General features: G+C 36.4%; 1 protein-coding gene across 1 annotated transcript in view; it reads right to left on the reverse strand.

The window, feature by feature from the left end:
• Positions 1–17,123, reverse strand: part of LOC311206369 (fidgetin-like protein 1) — a gene marked incomplete at its 5' end in the record, with an annotated part of 54,798 nt that overhangs the window by 18,486 nt on the left and 19,189 nt on the right. The window contains 5 exons of the mRNA XM_084281649.1: positions 108–127; positions 4,382–4,458; positions 9,115–9,182; positions 11,057–11,151; positions 13,332–13,398. Coding sequence (XP_084137775.1) covers positions 108–127; positions 4,382–4,458; positions 9,115–9,182; positions 11,057–11,151; positions 13,332–13,398 — 327 coding nt within the window. The remainder of the gene's footprint in view (positions 1–107; positions 128–4,381; positions 4,459–9,114; positions 9,183–11,056; positions 11,152–13,331; positions 13,399–17,123) is intronic.

Genomic DNA, 17,123 nt, shown 5'->3' on the forward strand with positions numbered 1-17,123 from the left:
AGAAAGGTAAGGGTTTGAAGTTTATGAAAGTAATGGAAAATAAAATTCCTGGAAATATCAGTGCGTACAAGTAGTAATATTAATGATTATATCGATGTTGTACTTACCCGGTAATCTGTTACAAGGCCTGAAAGTTAAAGAAAAAATGTTCACATTGCTTTATCGTAACAGCCAAATCCTACAATCATATTCTAATGCTATTGAAAAAGCTGTGTTTTAGCTATCCTGCCTGTTTGCTACAAACTTCAGCATCAATTGTCAACAGCAAATATGCTTCACTCCTCAGCTAGCCAGGATGTACCACTAACAAACATTTTCTTGTAGAACAATTTTTAGAAGAAATAATTTTCCTTTCTGTTATACTTCAGATCCCATGGTGATCACAGACTAAATACATTTATTTTCCTCTTGTAAGGAAAAAAAAAAAAAGAAAGAAAAAAAAAAAGTAGTACATAAGATGGCTTTTATTAACTTTTTTTTTTGTAGAATCCCTGAACTCATTTCAACGCTCATCCTCTGCTGCGAAATGCCACCACTTGAAGAACTGACGTTTCTCAAAACAATGTGTTTCTAACTAGCTTTTGTACCCATTCATGTATTTGCTGCTGTTTTTTAAGCATGTCTAATGAGTGACTGGAAAATTTGACTCAGAAATGAACTCTTCCTGTTTGGTGAATAACGTTCTGCATTGTTACGGCTTTTTATTTGATGTGGTGAAAAGCCCTTGCACTGTTTGACCAAGCCACAGAACAGTTCAGTGCAGGGAGGCAAGCAGAGGGCATTATTTGATATCTTTTATACGAGCACACAGCGTTAAGTTGCCTCTACCTTTTCTTTGAGTCAGGTAATTAGGCTGATTTCACAGTAAAGAAAGCTGTAACATAAAGCTGGATTACTCGCAGTAAACCAGTGACAAAAATTAAACTGACCTAAAATCTCAAAGCACTTCTTTAGGAACGTATGGAAGCATCTGCTTGGCTTTCTTATCCTGCAGTGGAATATAAGCTTTGTGAGGAAGTATGCACTTAAATTCTGCGGAAAAGTGCTAAGTGCTCTTGGCATTATGAGTCACCAGGTACTAAACAGAATTGTAGCTCATGATCTGACCAGCCTACATCATTTTTCCGATTCCCAGCCTTCCTGGGAGTTTAAAGACTCCATTTCCTGTGCTACAAACTCTCTTGCCAACACTCTCACATGCATGCAGCCAAAACATATGAGCCTTCCTCCCTGCAACATATAGCCATTTGGCTCTTTAACCTGTTCCCAGGTTATTTTCTAGGGGGAAAAAAAAAAAAAAAAAAAAAAAAAAGCAACAATCATTAACCTATTCCTGGACATCAGGAAGTGAACATGGTTGTTTTGTCTCAGTAACAAGGTGATTTGATAACATTCACGTTCTGCATTGCCACAGCCATTTGTATTTGATAGCTGCAAGGCTGGTAGCAAAGAGAGGAAAGCAACTGGTGATAGATAAATAATCCTACGCTCCTGTAAGGGGCTGTGTCTAATGATCCACAACAACGCCTTTCACAAGCTGTGAAGCAGAATGCAATCAATGATTAGTCCTTGATTACAAGCCTTAGTCTTACATCTGTATTTAACCAGGATGAATTGCATTGTGGGAGTATATGTGGCATTAACAATAGCATATAGAGCTGCATTCTTCTAACGCTGCCATTAGGATTTGACCTATATCCTGGGTTGCCAGGCAAGCCAGGATAATCTTCCTGGAGCAATGATGCAAATCACATAAAATTATAATTAATGACAAAATAAAGACTTTCCCCTTGGGGGCGCACATAATTGCCATATGGTTATTAAGAGTAATTGCTCACAGATAGATATATTTTTCCGCTCATTTAAATTCTTGAGTGAGAGATGAGTGAATTCAAAAATGCTACTTCATTTGCCTTGTAAACCACGATGGGAATTCTCAGACCTGAGACTTACTTAGAAAATAAGACCCTCCATTAGACAAGTCTTATTTCCAGGAGTGCTGTCATCCCGTAAAACACTCAGGGATCAAGAGTGACTGTAAGAGCCTAGCACCTTTGCAAATCTGGCCATTTTTATTGAAGGCATACGTGTGGATGGGATTGAACAGTTCAGCTAGAGGAATGTGCATTTGAAAAGTTGTCCAGCTCTTTGGAAAACTGTCAGCAAACGGGAATAGAACACAATAAATATTCACTACATTGCCAATAATCAGCTGATCCATTTGGTATCATTACGTCCAGATCTAATTGCATGCCATCATGGCTAGTGAAGGCAACACAAAGACTGAACACCTTTGTATCCAGCTGGGGAGATGAAGTTTTCAGGACAGCTAGGTGGCCTCAGTGAAATCATGTAGTTTTAAGAAAGGTTTCGTTTCCTTTTGGTGTCATTTAACCCAGGAAGTTCTAAGATTCTTCTGTTAGCACTGCCATTTGTCACAAGAATATATTTTCGCTTTAGTTAACTTTGGACTTTTTTCTCCTCAAGAGAAATATTTTTCATGTACATTAATTAAAAGATAGTGATTTAAGCATACTTGCAATAATTTTCATTTCTCATTTTAAAAGGAAAATAAAAAGTACTTTTTTTTTTTTTCTCCTTAACAATTCTAGCTTTTGGTGGGTGAACCTCAGCTTCAGAGATACTATATTTTCTTGTTTACTGCCCTGTTCTATATTTGCATTTCTTGGAAATGTAGAAAAATGAATAAAATCTGAAGCCTCTGGTAGCTGAGGCACAAGAATCATTTTTTCCTAGTGCTTTTTAGTGAATGGTGGTATTCTGGATTATATTAATTCAAATGCCAAGGAGTTCATAGCCACAACAGAGAGAAGCGTACTCAGAATATGCTTTTGAACACTGGATAGACTAGGATAGACTTAATTTATCTATCAGTAGCTAGTAGGGTGCTGTGTTTGGGATTTAGGATGAGAATAATGTTGATACCACACTGATGTTTTAATTGTTGCAGAGCAGTGCTTACACCAAGCCAAGGACTTTTCAGCTTCTCGCTCTGTCCTCCCAGCAGGCAGCCTGGGGGTGCAGCAGGAGCTGGGAGGGGACAGACCCAGAGCAGCTGACCCAAACTGGCCAAAGGGGTATTCCATGCCATGTAGGTTCATGGTGAACAATATATAGGGGTGGCTAGCCAGGGGGAGGAGGGCCGGACTGCTCGGGGTTAGGCTGGGCATCGGTCAGCAGGTGGTGAGCAATTGCATTGTGCATCACTTGTTTGTACACATTAGTAGTAGTAGTACTATTATTTTCTGTTTTAATAAACTGTTTCTATCACAACCCATAGGCTTAATTTTCCTGATTCTCTCCCTCCATCCCAGAGAGGGATGGGGGAAGGTGAGCGAGGTGTTTAGCTGCTGGCCAGGTTACACCACAACGAACACAGCATCACCAATTCCAGGAACAGTATGAGATATGGCAAATGATAAGGACATGCACCCTTGAGGTGATACACCTTTGTGAGAAAGTTATGAAGGAACTTGAACTACATGTTGACATTGCACTGCTGTGACCGTCTCCACAGTTACTTGGTTATGACTTGTATGTGCAAAACCAGCTTTCTGGATGGCAAATGCCACTTTGTACTCACTAGGTATGTGCAAGGAGCAACACTAATCCATTAAGGAGCTTTGTACTAGGCCCAGAATCTGGAAGTTCTTTGAGAGCATTTTAGGAAATGCTTTTGTGAGCGTTTTGTACAAGACTGACAGCCTGCACTTACCTCCTTGCTGCAATCGATTTAAGAGCGTGAGTGCAACAGGATAACAACCCAGACAGCTATCACCCAAAATAGAGCACGGATACCAAATACAGCTCACCCCATCTCTGCAGTTTCAGGGAATGTTTGCTCATGACATGGATATTTGAAAATATGAATCAGAGCTTGCATGCATAGTGAAGAGAAAAGGTCAAGGACTTTAGAAAATCCAAAACCAAATCAGACTTTGAAACCATTCTGGTAAAATATATATTGGGGAAGGCAGATTAAGGGACTCGATACATAGCAACTAATATTATATTTACTTGACTACCAAAAGATCATTAAGACTTGCCCTGACAATCCTACAAAGAGTCAATGTTAAATACGGAGGTGGGAAAATCACAATATGAAAATATTGTGCTGTGTGTGAACGCTTCATAAAATGACTTTCCCTCAATTGTTTTTTAAGCTAACTGAAATCTCACTAGGCACATTTGCACTTCAATAAACTTCCTAAAGTATTTTGAATATGGAAATAGGCTCTTAAACAAGTTAGTCAGTTTTAAGAATTTCAGTTTTCCTCTTAAGTCTTTTTTTTATTATTATTACATGTACATATCAGTGTGCAAATAAAACAGTGATAATCTTATTTAATTATAAAATTACCAGACTCCTGGTGGTGATGCTGCAGGTAAAGAGGTTCTAATTTAAAGGCACCTATTAAATCTGATCTTTTTTTCACCCTGTATGAAAGAAAGTAAAAAAAAAAAAAAAAAAGAGAAAAAAAAAAGAGAAAGAGAGAGAAATTAGAAATTTAAGGATTAAAATTTAAAGCATTAAATTTCCACAAGAAGCAAAGGAAAATTAAATGTGTTTAAACTGGCGTATTTCCTGAGCACAGCCTGTGCCATTTTCAGTGCTTTTTCACAGCAATATCAGTACTGTACTTACAAGAAGCAAGTGTAAGGCTCAGCAGGAACGGGCAGCATGACTGCATATTTAAAAACAGATAAGAAACAGACGCAGAGGATCTTTTTATGGTGATAGACAATCACACCAGAATGTGAGACTAGTTAAAGCAATGCTAATGTTTGCAGTCAACAGAAGTTGCCTTGAAATTACTGCAGTACAAAGCCATGTGGGAAGAGCTGTGGCTTGTGAGGCACGGCACACAGCAGTGCCGGGGCTCTGTGGGTGCTGGCCGCCGTCTCGTCTCTCCGTGCCATGGGTAGTGGTGGTGGCAGCCGCCCACAGGGCCTGGCCACCCTGCCCAGAAGCAGGTTTTCCTCTCGTACCAGCCTTCCTGGCAGCCTAGCTAGATGCAAGACACAACTGCTGAAAGACATTCTGCGGCACAACGTGGAACTGGGAAGCGTACCTCGCTCTTGCCAGCTGGTGGGTGGTGTCACTGGACCATGTTTCAAAAGCCAAGGTGTCCCTCTCAGAGGGAACAAGCTACACGTTACCAGTGGGGAACACTCGGTGTGTCAGGCTGACTCACCTCTACCGATGTGGGGTTTTACATTGGCAGAAGAAGAAGAAATTAGAAAGCGAAAAAGGAAAAACCACTCTGTAATTTCATTAGGCCTATAAATATTTCACAAAGTAAGCAATAATTATGTCAACATGGGCACACTCCAAAAGACAAAAATCAAAACCTTTTATGATTTTCTGAGTACATTTCTTTTCATGTTTCTTAATGTTTTAATGGAAAAGTGCATGTAAAACCATAAACATTAAACATCTTAACCAAAGAGAAGGGCTTCTCTACTTAATTGCAAGGAGGGTACCAAGGTTAACTTGGCTTCAGGTATCAAAAGTACCCAGCTGGAGATAAGTAAGCACATAAAAAATAGTAGAAGACATTCAGAATACTCTCAATTAAAATAAATAAATAAATAAATAAATAAATTTGTGTCCTGGAAATATCCTGTGGACAAAGGAAGTAAACTATTATCCAAAAGCCATTTTATTTAGGCTAAATACTGCAAACAACCTCTAAAGGTCCTCTCCATCTAAAGGTTCCACTGCATTTTGATATGCTTGATTTCTTTGACCTATTCATGTCGCAGTAGCTCATTCCATAGGCAGCTAACCTAAATTACAAGCAATAGCACAGTTGTGTTGTGAGACATTCATCCCTCCTCCTATAATATGCTGTGCTAATCAATGAAACAGATAACAATTCTGCAGGAATACCTGTTCAGGTAGAAGCTATTAAAATGCTGTCATTTTGCATCCTATCAAGTGTGGGTTGATGTATGGATTGCAATTAATATGGCATTAGTAATCTTTGAGATGTTCCTGCTTTTTTAAAAGATCGTGTCTTTTCCATTTGGGACCTTGCAGGTCTTAATCTGACAACCATAAAAAACTATCTAAAAGGATTACTAAAATAAATCCAAAGCCTTGACATAAATGTATATGAATCAGTTGAGCTGCACCTCTATACACAATGTCTAGATTTTATCTTAAGTATTTAAAAAACCTCTTTGCACTAAGTGCTTGTGTGGTTTGATAACGGATAGAAGTGGTATTCTTAACTTCCTTTGCAAATATCCAAGGTTGACTGAAGGTTCCTGAACATATATTTCAAAAAAAAAAATTCATTTATAAACTAGAATTTTTCAAAGGTTTGATGTTTGTATGGTAATAGGCTAAAATCTAGTTTGAATGGCATAAAAATCTCATTTTAAGTACTCATACTATCTGATAGGGAACTATCTGGCTTGCACATCTGCAGCTTTTAGCAGCCTCACTCTATTCTCCACCTTTTAGTGATGTTAACAATTTCAACAGATAAAATAACCAGAGATTACTACACATTAAAAGCCAAAAGGAAAATTTCGCTTCCAGGTACAGAAGAGCATTGCCTGTAAGCACCTTCCTTTAAAATACAAGTACAACCTCCTCAACCAAAAGTGAACACTTAACCTCTGTAAAGAGTAATAGAAAAGCAAAAATACTAAGACTTTTGCAACATGAATGTTTTTTCTCTCTCTGAAAGAAGACAACTCTTCTTTTATAACACTGCAGAATGCCAGTTAAACAGGCCAGAGTCACTAAAGGAATCCAAAATTTGGATACCCTTCTTAGAGTGCTTATATTAAATTTATTAAATTCCTTTTTTTTTTTTTTTTAAGAAACTGAATTTTTTTGTACATCACAAAGTTTCCGAATATTTTACAAAAGTTTTATAATCAAATTGCCTCCAAATCACAAGTGACATCAGTGTTACATACTGCACTGAGTAGTTAAATAATTACCTTACAGTATTTAATGGATGGATTTTCTTAATCAACTTCCAAGGAAAAGAAATGAGAGCATTTATTGGAGAAAGTGCTGAAATCACTAAATCACCCAGCAAGTCAATGGAACTCAGTTTAATTTGATTCTGAAATGGTGTTCACTGTATATTGAACTTTCTGTATTATTACAAAATTATGGTTAATACTCTACATGGATCCTAAAAGGACTACACAGTCATCACATTTACTTCCTACCAGGCTCCTTCATCCCTTATTACATTTAAAACAAGTTTTCACTTTTTCAGGCAGCATTACATCTAGTAAGAGAGGTGAATTTTGGATGCAGACCTCAGAAGTCTAGCTGGTCTTCTTTTGGTGATGGATATGGTTTTGAGCCAAAGAGCTTAATTTTAAATATATACCACATTCCATATCAGGCAAATAACACCAATACATAAATGCTTTGCTTGTGAATGTGGATGTGAAGGCTTAATAGTAGGCTATAGTTGTGTAGCTTTGAGTAAGGAGACATTTTGCAAGGTCTCTTGAGATTCCTTGCAATGGAGTCTTCATATCTATAAGGAAATAAATTTTATTTGATGTTTTTTACCAGAAAGATCAAGAAAAAAAAAAGTGAAAAACACTTAAAAGTATGCTTTCTTAAGTCAAAAGTCTAAGATCTGATAGGAAGAAGCTGCATCCTCCTGAGATGGGAACATAAAGTGACAGACAGTGTGACTATATATACCGTGTTTTCCTGGAAAGCCAGGTTAAAAGTTCTAATATTGTTCCGTAGGGTTATAGCGGAAAGCAGAATTAAAGAGAAATGAAACTGGTATGGACAAGACTCTGGCTCCTGATTGTCCTGTAAATACTAAAGAGAATGATGGTGAATTTTGTAATTTCTGAGAGCAGCTACTTTGATAACAATATCTTCAAATGATGTGAAAAATTTGGAAGAAACAAGCAAAGTTTCATCTTCTCTTTACTTCCATATGCAGAGAGAGACAGCCAGTTATGAGGCACTTATAAAGTGGAGTCCTGGTTAATTGCTGCCATTACTGATGAATCAGGATTGAAACCTAAGGCATTTACTTTAAGAAAAAGAATAAAATCTTTATAGCTTGGAGTATTTAAAGTTCCTATGTCAACAATAATCTCATATTCAAAAATGTAATGTATTATCTGAATAATAAACGTATTTGTGCAAAAGTCAACTTCGTGAAGGACTTTAAAAGAGCCAAAGATTAACCAAAAGCAATCGAGTGACCACTGTCATACATTTTTTCTTCTTTTCTTCCAGAAAGAAATTAGTTTTATCTGGATGATGTTTTAAAGTTTCGTTTTTAACTTTCATTTTTTCCTTCTTTCATTTTTGCATAGATTTTCTTCAATTATAAATGAAATTGATGTTTTCATTTATTTTGATAAATAGTCTGCATTTACTGATCTGCTGTTTTGATAATAAGTATCGTTAGTCGTGATGCAGGTAGGCACTAGGTTCTGGAAATTTCAGTTCGGGACACAAAAAGATCATCTATTATGGGATCTTATTATTACTGCTATGGTTAATTCATTTTGTTTCAAAGTATGTCTACTGGTTTCTACTTCGGCATCTTTTCATATCAAAATGTAGTCTCTGCTGTCATCTGGAGAAACTGAAAATCAGTAAAAAATTGCATAAATAGTCTTTTTTGAAATCACCTGTTTTTCATCAGCTAAATCCCAATCATTTTTAGAAAGGGTTTTGAAAGAATCAAGATTCAAACATAAAGAAATGTTAAGGAAAAGAAGAAAAAGTTCTGTTTAGCATGTTGTTCATTGCATTAACATCCTTAAAGGGAGGATTTTTTAATTATTTTTTTTTGTTGTTGTTTTAAATGGTCCCAAAATAGACCAAGTATGAATCTGCCAACTTTCCGGGATTTCTCTCTCTCTAGAGCACAATGCAGAACTCAGGCTTATTTCTAAATTGTACTTTAAACTTGGATTAAATGTAAAAGAGAATGTTGTAAATTACAAGAGTTAAGGATATCTAGAACTCCTCATTTCAATAGAGAAATGTAAATAAACGTCCACTGCTAGGAGGGCAGATTAATTTAACATGTGATTTTTGTCTCTTGCAAAGTTTCCTTTTTCTGTAATACTTACCACATAGCAGAACAGTCAAAATTCACTAGGAGCCACTTGTGAGGATTAAAGTTAAATGAATCTGCAAACTGAGAATAGAAAAATAAATAAAAAATATGAAAGAGAAAAGGACCCATGTGTTAATGATGCAACTTAGTCAAGTTTTCTGAATACACCTTAATGATGAGTGCATTTCTGACTTGGGGCTTTATACATAATGTTCCTACTGATATCACTTTACTTAATAACTATTGCAGTTAAATTGTCATTTCATTTTGCAGATGGAATTGAGGTTAGGTGTGGAGCTGAACTATTGGTATTCTTAAAATTTTGATCATTTGCTAGCAATTACACCTTTTGGATACCTATCTTATGCAAAAGTATATACCTCAGTATAAGCGAAAAAAATTCTGCTTTTTCAACAGTAGCTGCTGAGGTTCGTATCCCAATTTCCAAACCAATTCACTACACGTTCTATTTCCAAGAATATTAACATATACACACAAAATTCACATAAAGAGACAAATGATATAGTTAGTTCAGAATCTGTGCATCACATTACTCCATAAAATTACAAATGATCAGGAAATTATCTATTTTCTTTTTTTTTTTTTTTAACTGCCAGGTCATTTTTTTTTAGTGGAAGTCATCTTTTCATCTAAGTCAAAAGAAAAGCCAACACAGAACAAGCATTCACAATACATGATTGTATAAATCATGGAACAAGCCAATTTTACTTTACATATGTTTAGAAATGGCCTCAGAAGAAACCCAGGTAGCTACTAGGACTGAAATCATGTGGGAAACACTTTTTCTGTAGGCTGTGTTAACAAAGGCAGCAGCCATAAGCCTTAAAAAGAGATGGAGGCCTGGCAGCACCAGGGTCTGACTACTTCATGTAGCACTGTTCCTTTCTCATTTACTTCTCATAGCCTTCCCCATCACTTGTAAGAAATTAACAATTACTCTCATAAGAGATCTATCTATCTATCTATCTATCTATCTATCTATCTATCTATCTATCTATCTCCCTGTATTATGCATGGTAAGAAGCCTATTTGTGGTTAAATATTTACTCTTATGACAAATGTTGGCCCAGACAAGGGATGTTGTTTCATTTCCTTAGGAACCAATAACAATAATTTAAAATATATTCCCCTACAGGAAATTACAACAAGCTTCATTTGCTGATAAAAAAAGGGACAGACAGAAATGCTTTATTTGCTAGGGGGGTTTCCCTCCTCTTCTTTATTAGTCCCTACCTATCAGTGCTCTGTTTAAACTTCTGGCTTTACCAAACAGTAATATTTTCTCCACTGACGTGGAAGACAAGGACTTATCTGACTGTCTGAGGGAAGCAGCAGGAAATTGAAGTATCCTTATCTAAGCAACTGAATGCCAAGTAGCTCAGCAAGGGGAGGGAGAAGGAACACGAGTGCTGTTGGGGGAATATTTCATTTAGTTCTCTTGGTTATTAAACCCCATCTGTTTGAGATACAGCTACTGGCTGCATCCTACATGACTTTCAGGATGTAAGCAAAAATCAGGCATAATGAGCTCATTAATTGGTTGGATTTTTTTTTCTTTTTCTTTTTTTTTTTTTTCTTTTTTTTGATGAATTAGGGTGTTACAAATCAAATACAGCTTTTTGGACATTTGGGAAAAAGTTCCCCTTTTCCGGATGATTTTGTAAGGTACTTGGCTGATTAAGTGTTAGCCTTGCCAAATGACAAACTTTTACATGCTGTGGTAATTTGCATAGTCCCAGAATGCAAGGTAAAAAGGTAAAAATTATATAAACATTGTTAGGTAATAGAATATACAGGGGTTTGTAGTGCAAGTTGAAGAGAAGCATACTCAGAGGTTCTAGAAACGCCATTAATATTGGATGTAAAAAAAAAAAACACAAAAATTCTACAGAACAGTAAGATGTTAACAGGTTGCTAGAGAAGAAACACTTTACCTCTACTCCGTTTAAAAGATGCCTGAATTCAGGACAAATGAATGCACTCCCAGCATAGGCTGCATCAATATGCATCCAAATATTTTCCTTATTACCTGAAAAATAAGAATCGAACAGAAAATAAATTAAACAGCAGATTACAAAGCCCTGTTGATTTGCATGAAATCAAGTGCCTGAGAGATTTTCTTTGATGTTAGTATTTTCCCAGTTTAAAATTAAGACATGAAACATTGCTACTATTTGGGTTTCCATTAGTACATAAAGATGTATACATAAAACACTCCTCTTCTTCCTCCCCAGTTCTGCTATAGCAAGAGGGTTCCTACATATTTAGATTTTTCTTATTAATACTAAATAACATAAAACATTAAATAATTTTAATGTAAGAACTATTACAAAATACACTTTTAAAAGATATGTCTTGAGATGTAGTTACTGATTTCTATGGTAATAACACTACTTCATCAACAGGAGCTAGACTTCTAGCTGTGCTCCCTACTTCTATCTCATGAATCATAAACAAAACACATATTTCTAAATATTTTTACTGATATGTGTGGGTACAGACTTTTGAACTATGTGAAGCAAAGTATTTATTTTCAGGACTGAGAGGAAGACTTATCCAAGAGCAAGCACTGAAAGGTTAAGAAAGTACTAGTTTTGATTACTCACTGCAGAAATATTTTAGCATATGAGCCTCTCATGTATTTTCTACAATGAAATATTCATGCTCTGCTATTGATCATCTGTATTAATTCACATGGTAACAATTCTAGTCTATGAATTGTTGGCTGAAGCCCACATAACATCCTCATATTGGTCACCAACCAATTCTGATGCATATTTTTGCATACAGAGATATAGCCATTCAGACCTGCACCTGGGCACCAAGTTCATGTACAAATTTGCATTCTTGTGAGCTACATTTTCTTCTTGCATAATATCTTGAAAAGATATTAGTCTTATCATCCACATAAGGTAGGCTTATTTGAAGAGATGTTCGAAGTTCATTTGATTATTTATTTTTGAATATATTTTGTTTGAGACACTGCTGTTATTTTATAGTACTTCTGCTCATGTATATTAACATGAAGTACACACACACAAATGTTAGCATAAGTCTTTTGATGTGAGTAGCGTGTAATGCTTCTGCTGGCCTCCACTGCACAAGCAGGAAGTCATTGGGAGCAGTTGGTGAAACACACTATCCCTAGGAGTACTGGTGTTACTATTTTATTAGGTCAGGTCTATAGGAATAATCTGAACAGCAAAATAATTTCTAGCTGCTAGGCAGAATACTACAAAACTTTTGTAGAAAGGAGGATTAGGAGAACACTAAGTCTCTGGGTCTTCTGCTGGAGGGCGGGGAACCTTACAAAGCAAGTCACCACCACATAAATCTGAAGTATTTTAGGCTCTACCTGAATAAACGAACTAAACATCAAATCTAGGCCTGTTTCTGTGTGGCTGCTTCTGATTGCTTATAGCTATAAATTGCCTGCTCTAAATGTAGTGGAATATATATATTGAAATTGGAATACATATCATAGAATCAGAGAATATCCTGAGTTGGAAGGGACCCATAAGGATCATCAAGTCCAACTCCTGGCACCACACACGTCTACCCAAAAATTCAGACCATGTGACTATGATGCACTTTGCATTTTCACCAGCCAGCAAACGTGTGCTTCTGACCAAGCCTTGTGGCAGACCAAAGCTTGCCTCAACAGAAGACCATAAGTCAGAAACACTTAAGAGCCCATGACTCAGTCACTGTATTAAGTGCCCTGTTACTTAACACATTTTCTTGCAAGAAGAAAGAAATGGGGGAAAAAGGAGGAAGGACTCAGGAGAACACACATGGATTTTTGGTGAGTATTTCCCTGCTTTTTGTAGTCAACAGAACCAAGCAGAAACAAAACTTTTGGTGCAGAGGAGGTTTAGAGTTCAGCTTTTCCATGATCTGCATTGCTCTGGACACTCTAACAGGCAGAGGGTCTTGAGGAAAAATTACAAACTGAAGCACTTACATTATGTTTTCACTGAAAGTATTCCAAAATGCCCCCTCAAAAAACCTTGAGGCAATGTTCTCTGCAGTCTTAATGATTTGAGACTGCTCGACCTCGTTTTAGAAAGAAAACTGTAACTGAAGGTCTCATCTCTAAGTAGCTTTATTGAATTCGGTCACTGACACTGCACAATACCCTGGAAATGACTCAGCATGGCTTAAACTGGTATCTGCACTTTTGGAAAGTAGCAGCAGACAAAGACTTACAAATAGGACCCAGCTCTAACAGTCTGTCAAAGGAGCAGCAAGGTGTGGTTCCAAGTGTTGCACAAAACTGCAGAGCCAAAAAAAAAAAAAAAAAAAAAGGCAAAAACTTGGTTAGTGTTGCAGCAAATAAAATTATTAAATAAGAAAAACTGCCTGTAAAGGCAACAGTAAACAAGGAGAATAGATATTACAGGACAAAATAATTTGATTTTAGCCAATATCTATCCTTCAGTGGAACTTTTGGGAATTGATTTTTTTTCGCAAAGCTTCCATGAGCTTCCATTGAGACAAATGGATAAAATAAATACCAATGCAAAGCTGACTGATGAATCAGCCATAGTGTTATATCAATGCTAATGTTATATATTTTCTGTGTTCTCCACACGCTTACCATGTGGCCTAATACCACAGAATCACAGAATGGTTTGGGTCGGAATGGACCAGAAAGATCATCCGATTACATCCCCCCTGCCCACATACCAGTCCCACATACGCAATTATCATCAAAATGATTTGCAGTTTATGCTATATAGGGAAGCTCTGAACTGGAGCAACTCAAAAGTGCTGGAATTCCTGTTGACAGAATGGATCATTAAAAGTTTCTCTTTGAATTAAGGAGTCACACAGCTCCATAACAGATACTTGTAACTGATTTATGCTCAGGGATCTGCAGCCTGGGACCTGTTCACCAGTAGCATATGTTTACTATAAAGTTTGCGAAGTTTTTTCCCCAGAGAAACCTTTTATCCCAGATTCATCCTAAAAATCTGGAACCATGCTTCCTTCATCCTGTTAAGTCCTCATTTAATGTCTCCTGCTACATGACCAAAAGCAGAGGCTACATATTATAATGAAGAAAGTTTCACAGTAGTGAGAGAATATAATCAAGTGAAAATAAACTATGGTAATTTACTGGGAATATGCAGCCAGAATTATAACCCAGAAACCAGATGTACCATCTTTTGCTTTCAGTGTTTTTCCCTGTCCTTCTACATCTAGACAAATTTTGCAGTTTTTCTATTTTGTGCACATGCAGGTCCCTCTGTGAATTCATGACAAATCCTTTAAGAAGAGAAAGGAACACCTAGATGATACTTGTCCATCCACTACACCTTTCAGAAAACAAACATGCTGTCTTAGCAAAATATAGATACAAATATACATTAAAACTCCACACAGAGCATTTTTGTCTGGCAGCTCCATAATGGGCAGGTACACAGGGCCTCTGGGTTCACTGCTGGTCCTTGTCGCAGAAATAACACCGTCAGGAAAAATTTCCTGATGTGGAAATTTTTCTGATGCACCTCAGCTGGGAGGTGCAGCTGGTGGCAGGAGCGTGGGCACTGGGTGGCCTTTTGGTCTGTTCTCTTACGTGAGTAAGCACGTCTGTAGCAAATAAAGGCTTTAGGTTACCTGCTGTGGCCTCACCGGCTTTTGGCTTGCTGTCTCTCTTCTTCTGAGAAAAAATAATGTAGTGCTATTATGCCAATAGCAAGTTGTTTGCCAAATCCTCTGATCTGTTTTAGCCCAATGCCACATTCAGCTTGACATTGTATACTTTTCTATTCTTCTAGCTTGGACATTCACGTGGTATCTCTTCTGAATGGCACTGATACCTCCTTCATTTTAGGAGTTCCCATTACACAAATGCTAATATACGTGAACTTTTCCAGGAGGATTCCTGAAAAAAATCTTTTCCCTTCTTTTTTAAAAGGTGATACGCATCTACACAAAGCATTCCTGCTCTACTTAAGCAGTCTGCTTGATATCTGCCAATATTTACCCTTTTATGTGTTCCATCAAAAGCACATCCTCACTTGAAAGTTGTCACTCTCTTTGAAGCTAGTGATTTTGTTAACATTTTCACTTCTACTAGCTATTGGATACTGGAGACTGTTAAGTGTCATCTCCAGTCATATCTTGAAACAAGTCCTGTACACATTTCAGGATAAAAGTTGGTTTTCCCTTTTGGGGGTTCCCTAACTAGTCCTAACAACAACTTCTCATGAACTTTAAAAGCGTTTATGTATTTTTTTCATATTTCCCACAAAGTTGTTTGTTTGTTTGTTTTTTCCTTTCATTCAATGAAACAAACTAGTAACAGCGTATTAGAAAAGAATGACATCTTAGAAAAATAATCTGATTTTCAAACAAAGAGTCAGTTAAATTTGATGGGATTTTCATTTGCATGTTCCAAATTTTTAGCAGATTTGTGCAAGGTGAGAGATGGTTGTTTAATACCCATTAAACTAGATTTTTCAAATTTACTAGAAAATTCCATACTAACATAAATATCCTGTAAAAAGACCAGGAAATTATATATTCAGAAAGACAGAAATTTTAAATAATGCATACCAATAATATTGAGTTGATTAAATCCTCAGTTACTAGAGATGTAAAACCTCTTTTTCAAGTATGCTTTTGAACATATTTGCATCTACACTGTGCCATACACAGTTAATTTAAACTTCTTCTAGGGAGCTGATTTTTTCTATTAAATTGAACATATTCAATACATATAAATTTAGGTACACTCTTACAGGAAGTCATATACTGCCTTTCTACTGTGCAGACCTGCTTAAACGTATTCATAAAAAATCCTGAAAATATTTTATTCCTTGCAGCTCACATGTTCCCCCAATTTGATAATTACAGTAATACCCATAACCAGATTTCATTGCACTAATAAAAAATGTCGGCTATGAGAAAAGTGATTATTAAAATAAGAAAGGGACAATTCAGTATTTTTTCTGTATGAGTCTACTAAGAACCTGAGTTTGAAACAAATTCAGTTCAGAAAATGAGAAGCACATTGAATATGCAGATAACAAACTTTACTGCTAATGCATTTTTCTCCCCAGATGATCTAACCTTCATCTATACTGGGTCTTCCCATATTCCTGAGACGCTAGAAGAACAGACTGGTTACAGTGCCCTGAGGTACATTTATGAGCTCTCTGGAAGTTCAATCATTCAATCATCTTTTGAAGGAGGTTGCCTTAAAGAAAGTGCAGGATATTTAAAAAAAAAAAAAAAAAAAAAAAAAAAAAGAAATAAGGTTGCTCCCTTTTTTTCCTCGTAGAACATGCTCATATGAAGTAAAATAAAATATATTTATCACATTATTTTCTACCCGAGATGTTCCCACAGTCACGAGAAGTCTATATTTCATCTTTGGCTGAACTGCAGATCTACAAATTGGGTCACAAGAAATACCATAATGAAAAATCAGTTTTTTTAAAACACATAAAAAATAGTGGTTAACTGATTAGATTGGAAAAATACCAAAATAAAGCGTGCACTATAGAATTAGCTCTGCTTTTATGCGTATATTTTATAATAATAGGTTGTGGACTTTCAGATAAGATTAGGGTGAATTGCTGCTGAGTCCAGCAATTAAAATAATCATGGCAATTTCACAACAGAGAGTTACAAATTATTGTTATTACTGTTGTAGTGCAGCTAAAGTATGTTCCCTCTAATCAGTATAAGGAATATGTTGCTTCAATGAGAGATTATATGAGTTCAAAAATATGCTTAGTAATTTAAATAATGGCTTATTCTGTAAAGTATACTTCAGTTTCTAAAATAATTTTCTTGTCCTCTCTGCAGGTGTCTAAGCCTCAAAGCTACTTGTTTTAATTCTCAGAACCCACTTAAAATGACAGCATTTGCTCTTGTCAGGGCTCTCACTGCCCTGCCTCAGTACTAACCAATGAATCTAACTTAATTTGTAACCTGTGTAACACCAGGAAAATCACATTTGTGCAAGGGGTGGGGGACAGGCTGCGC

This window comes from Netta rufina (genome assembly GCF_964035555.1).
Source record: "Netta rufina genome assembly, chromosome: 2".
In the NCBI taxonomy this organism is placed as follows: domain Eukaryota; kingdom Metazoa; phylum Chordata; class Aves; order Anseriformes; family Anatidae; genus Netta; species Netta rufina.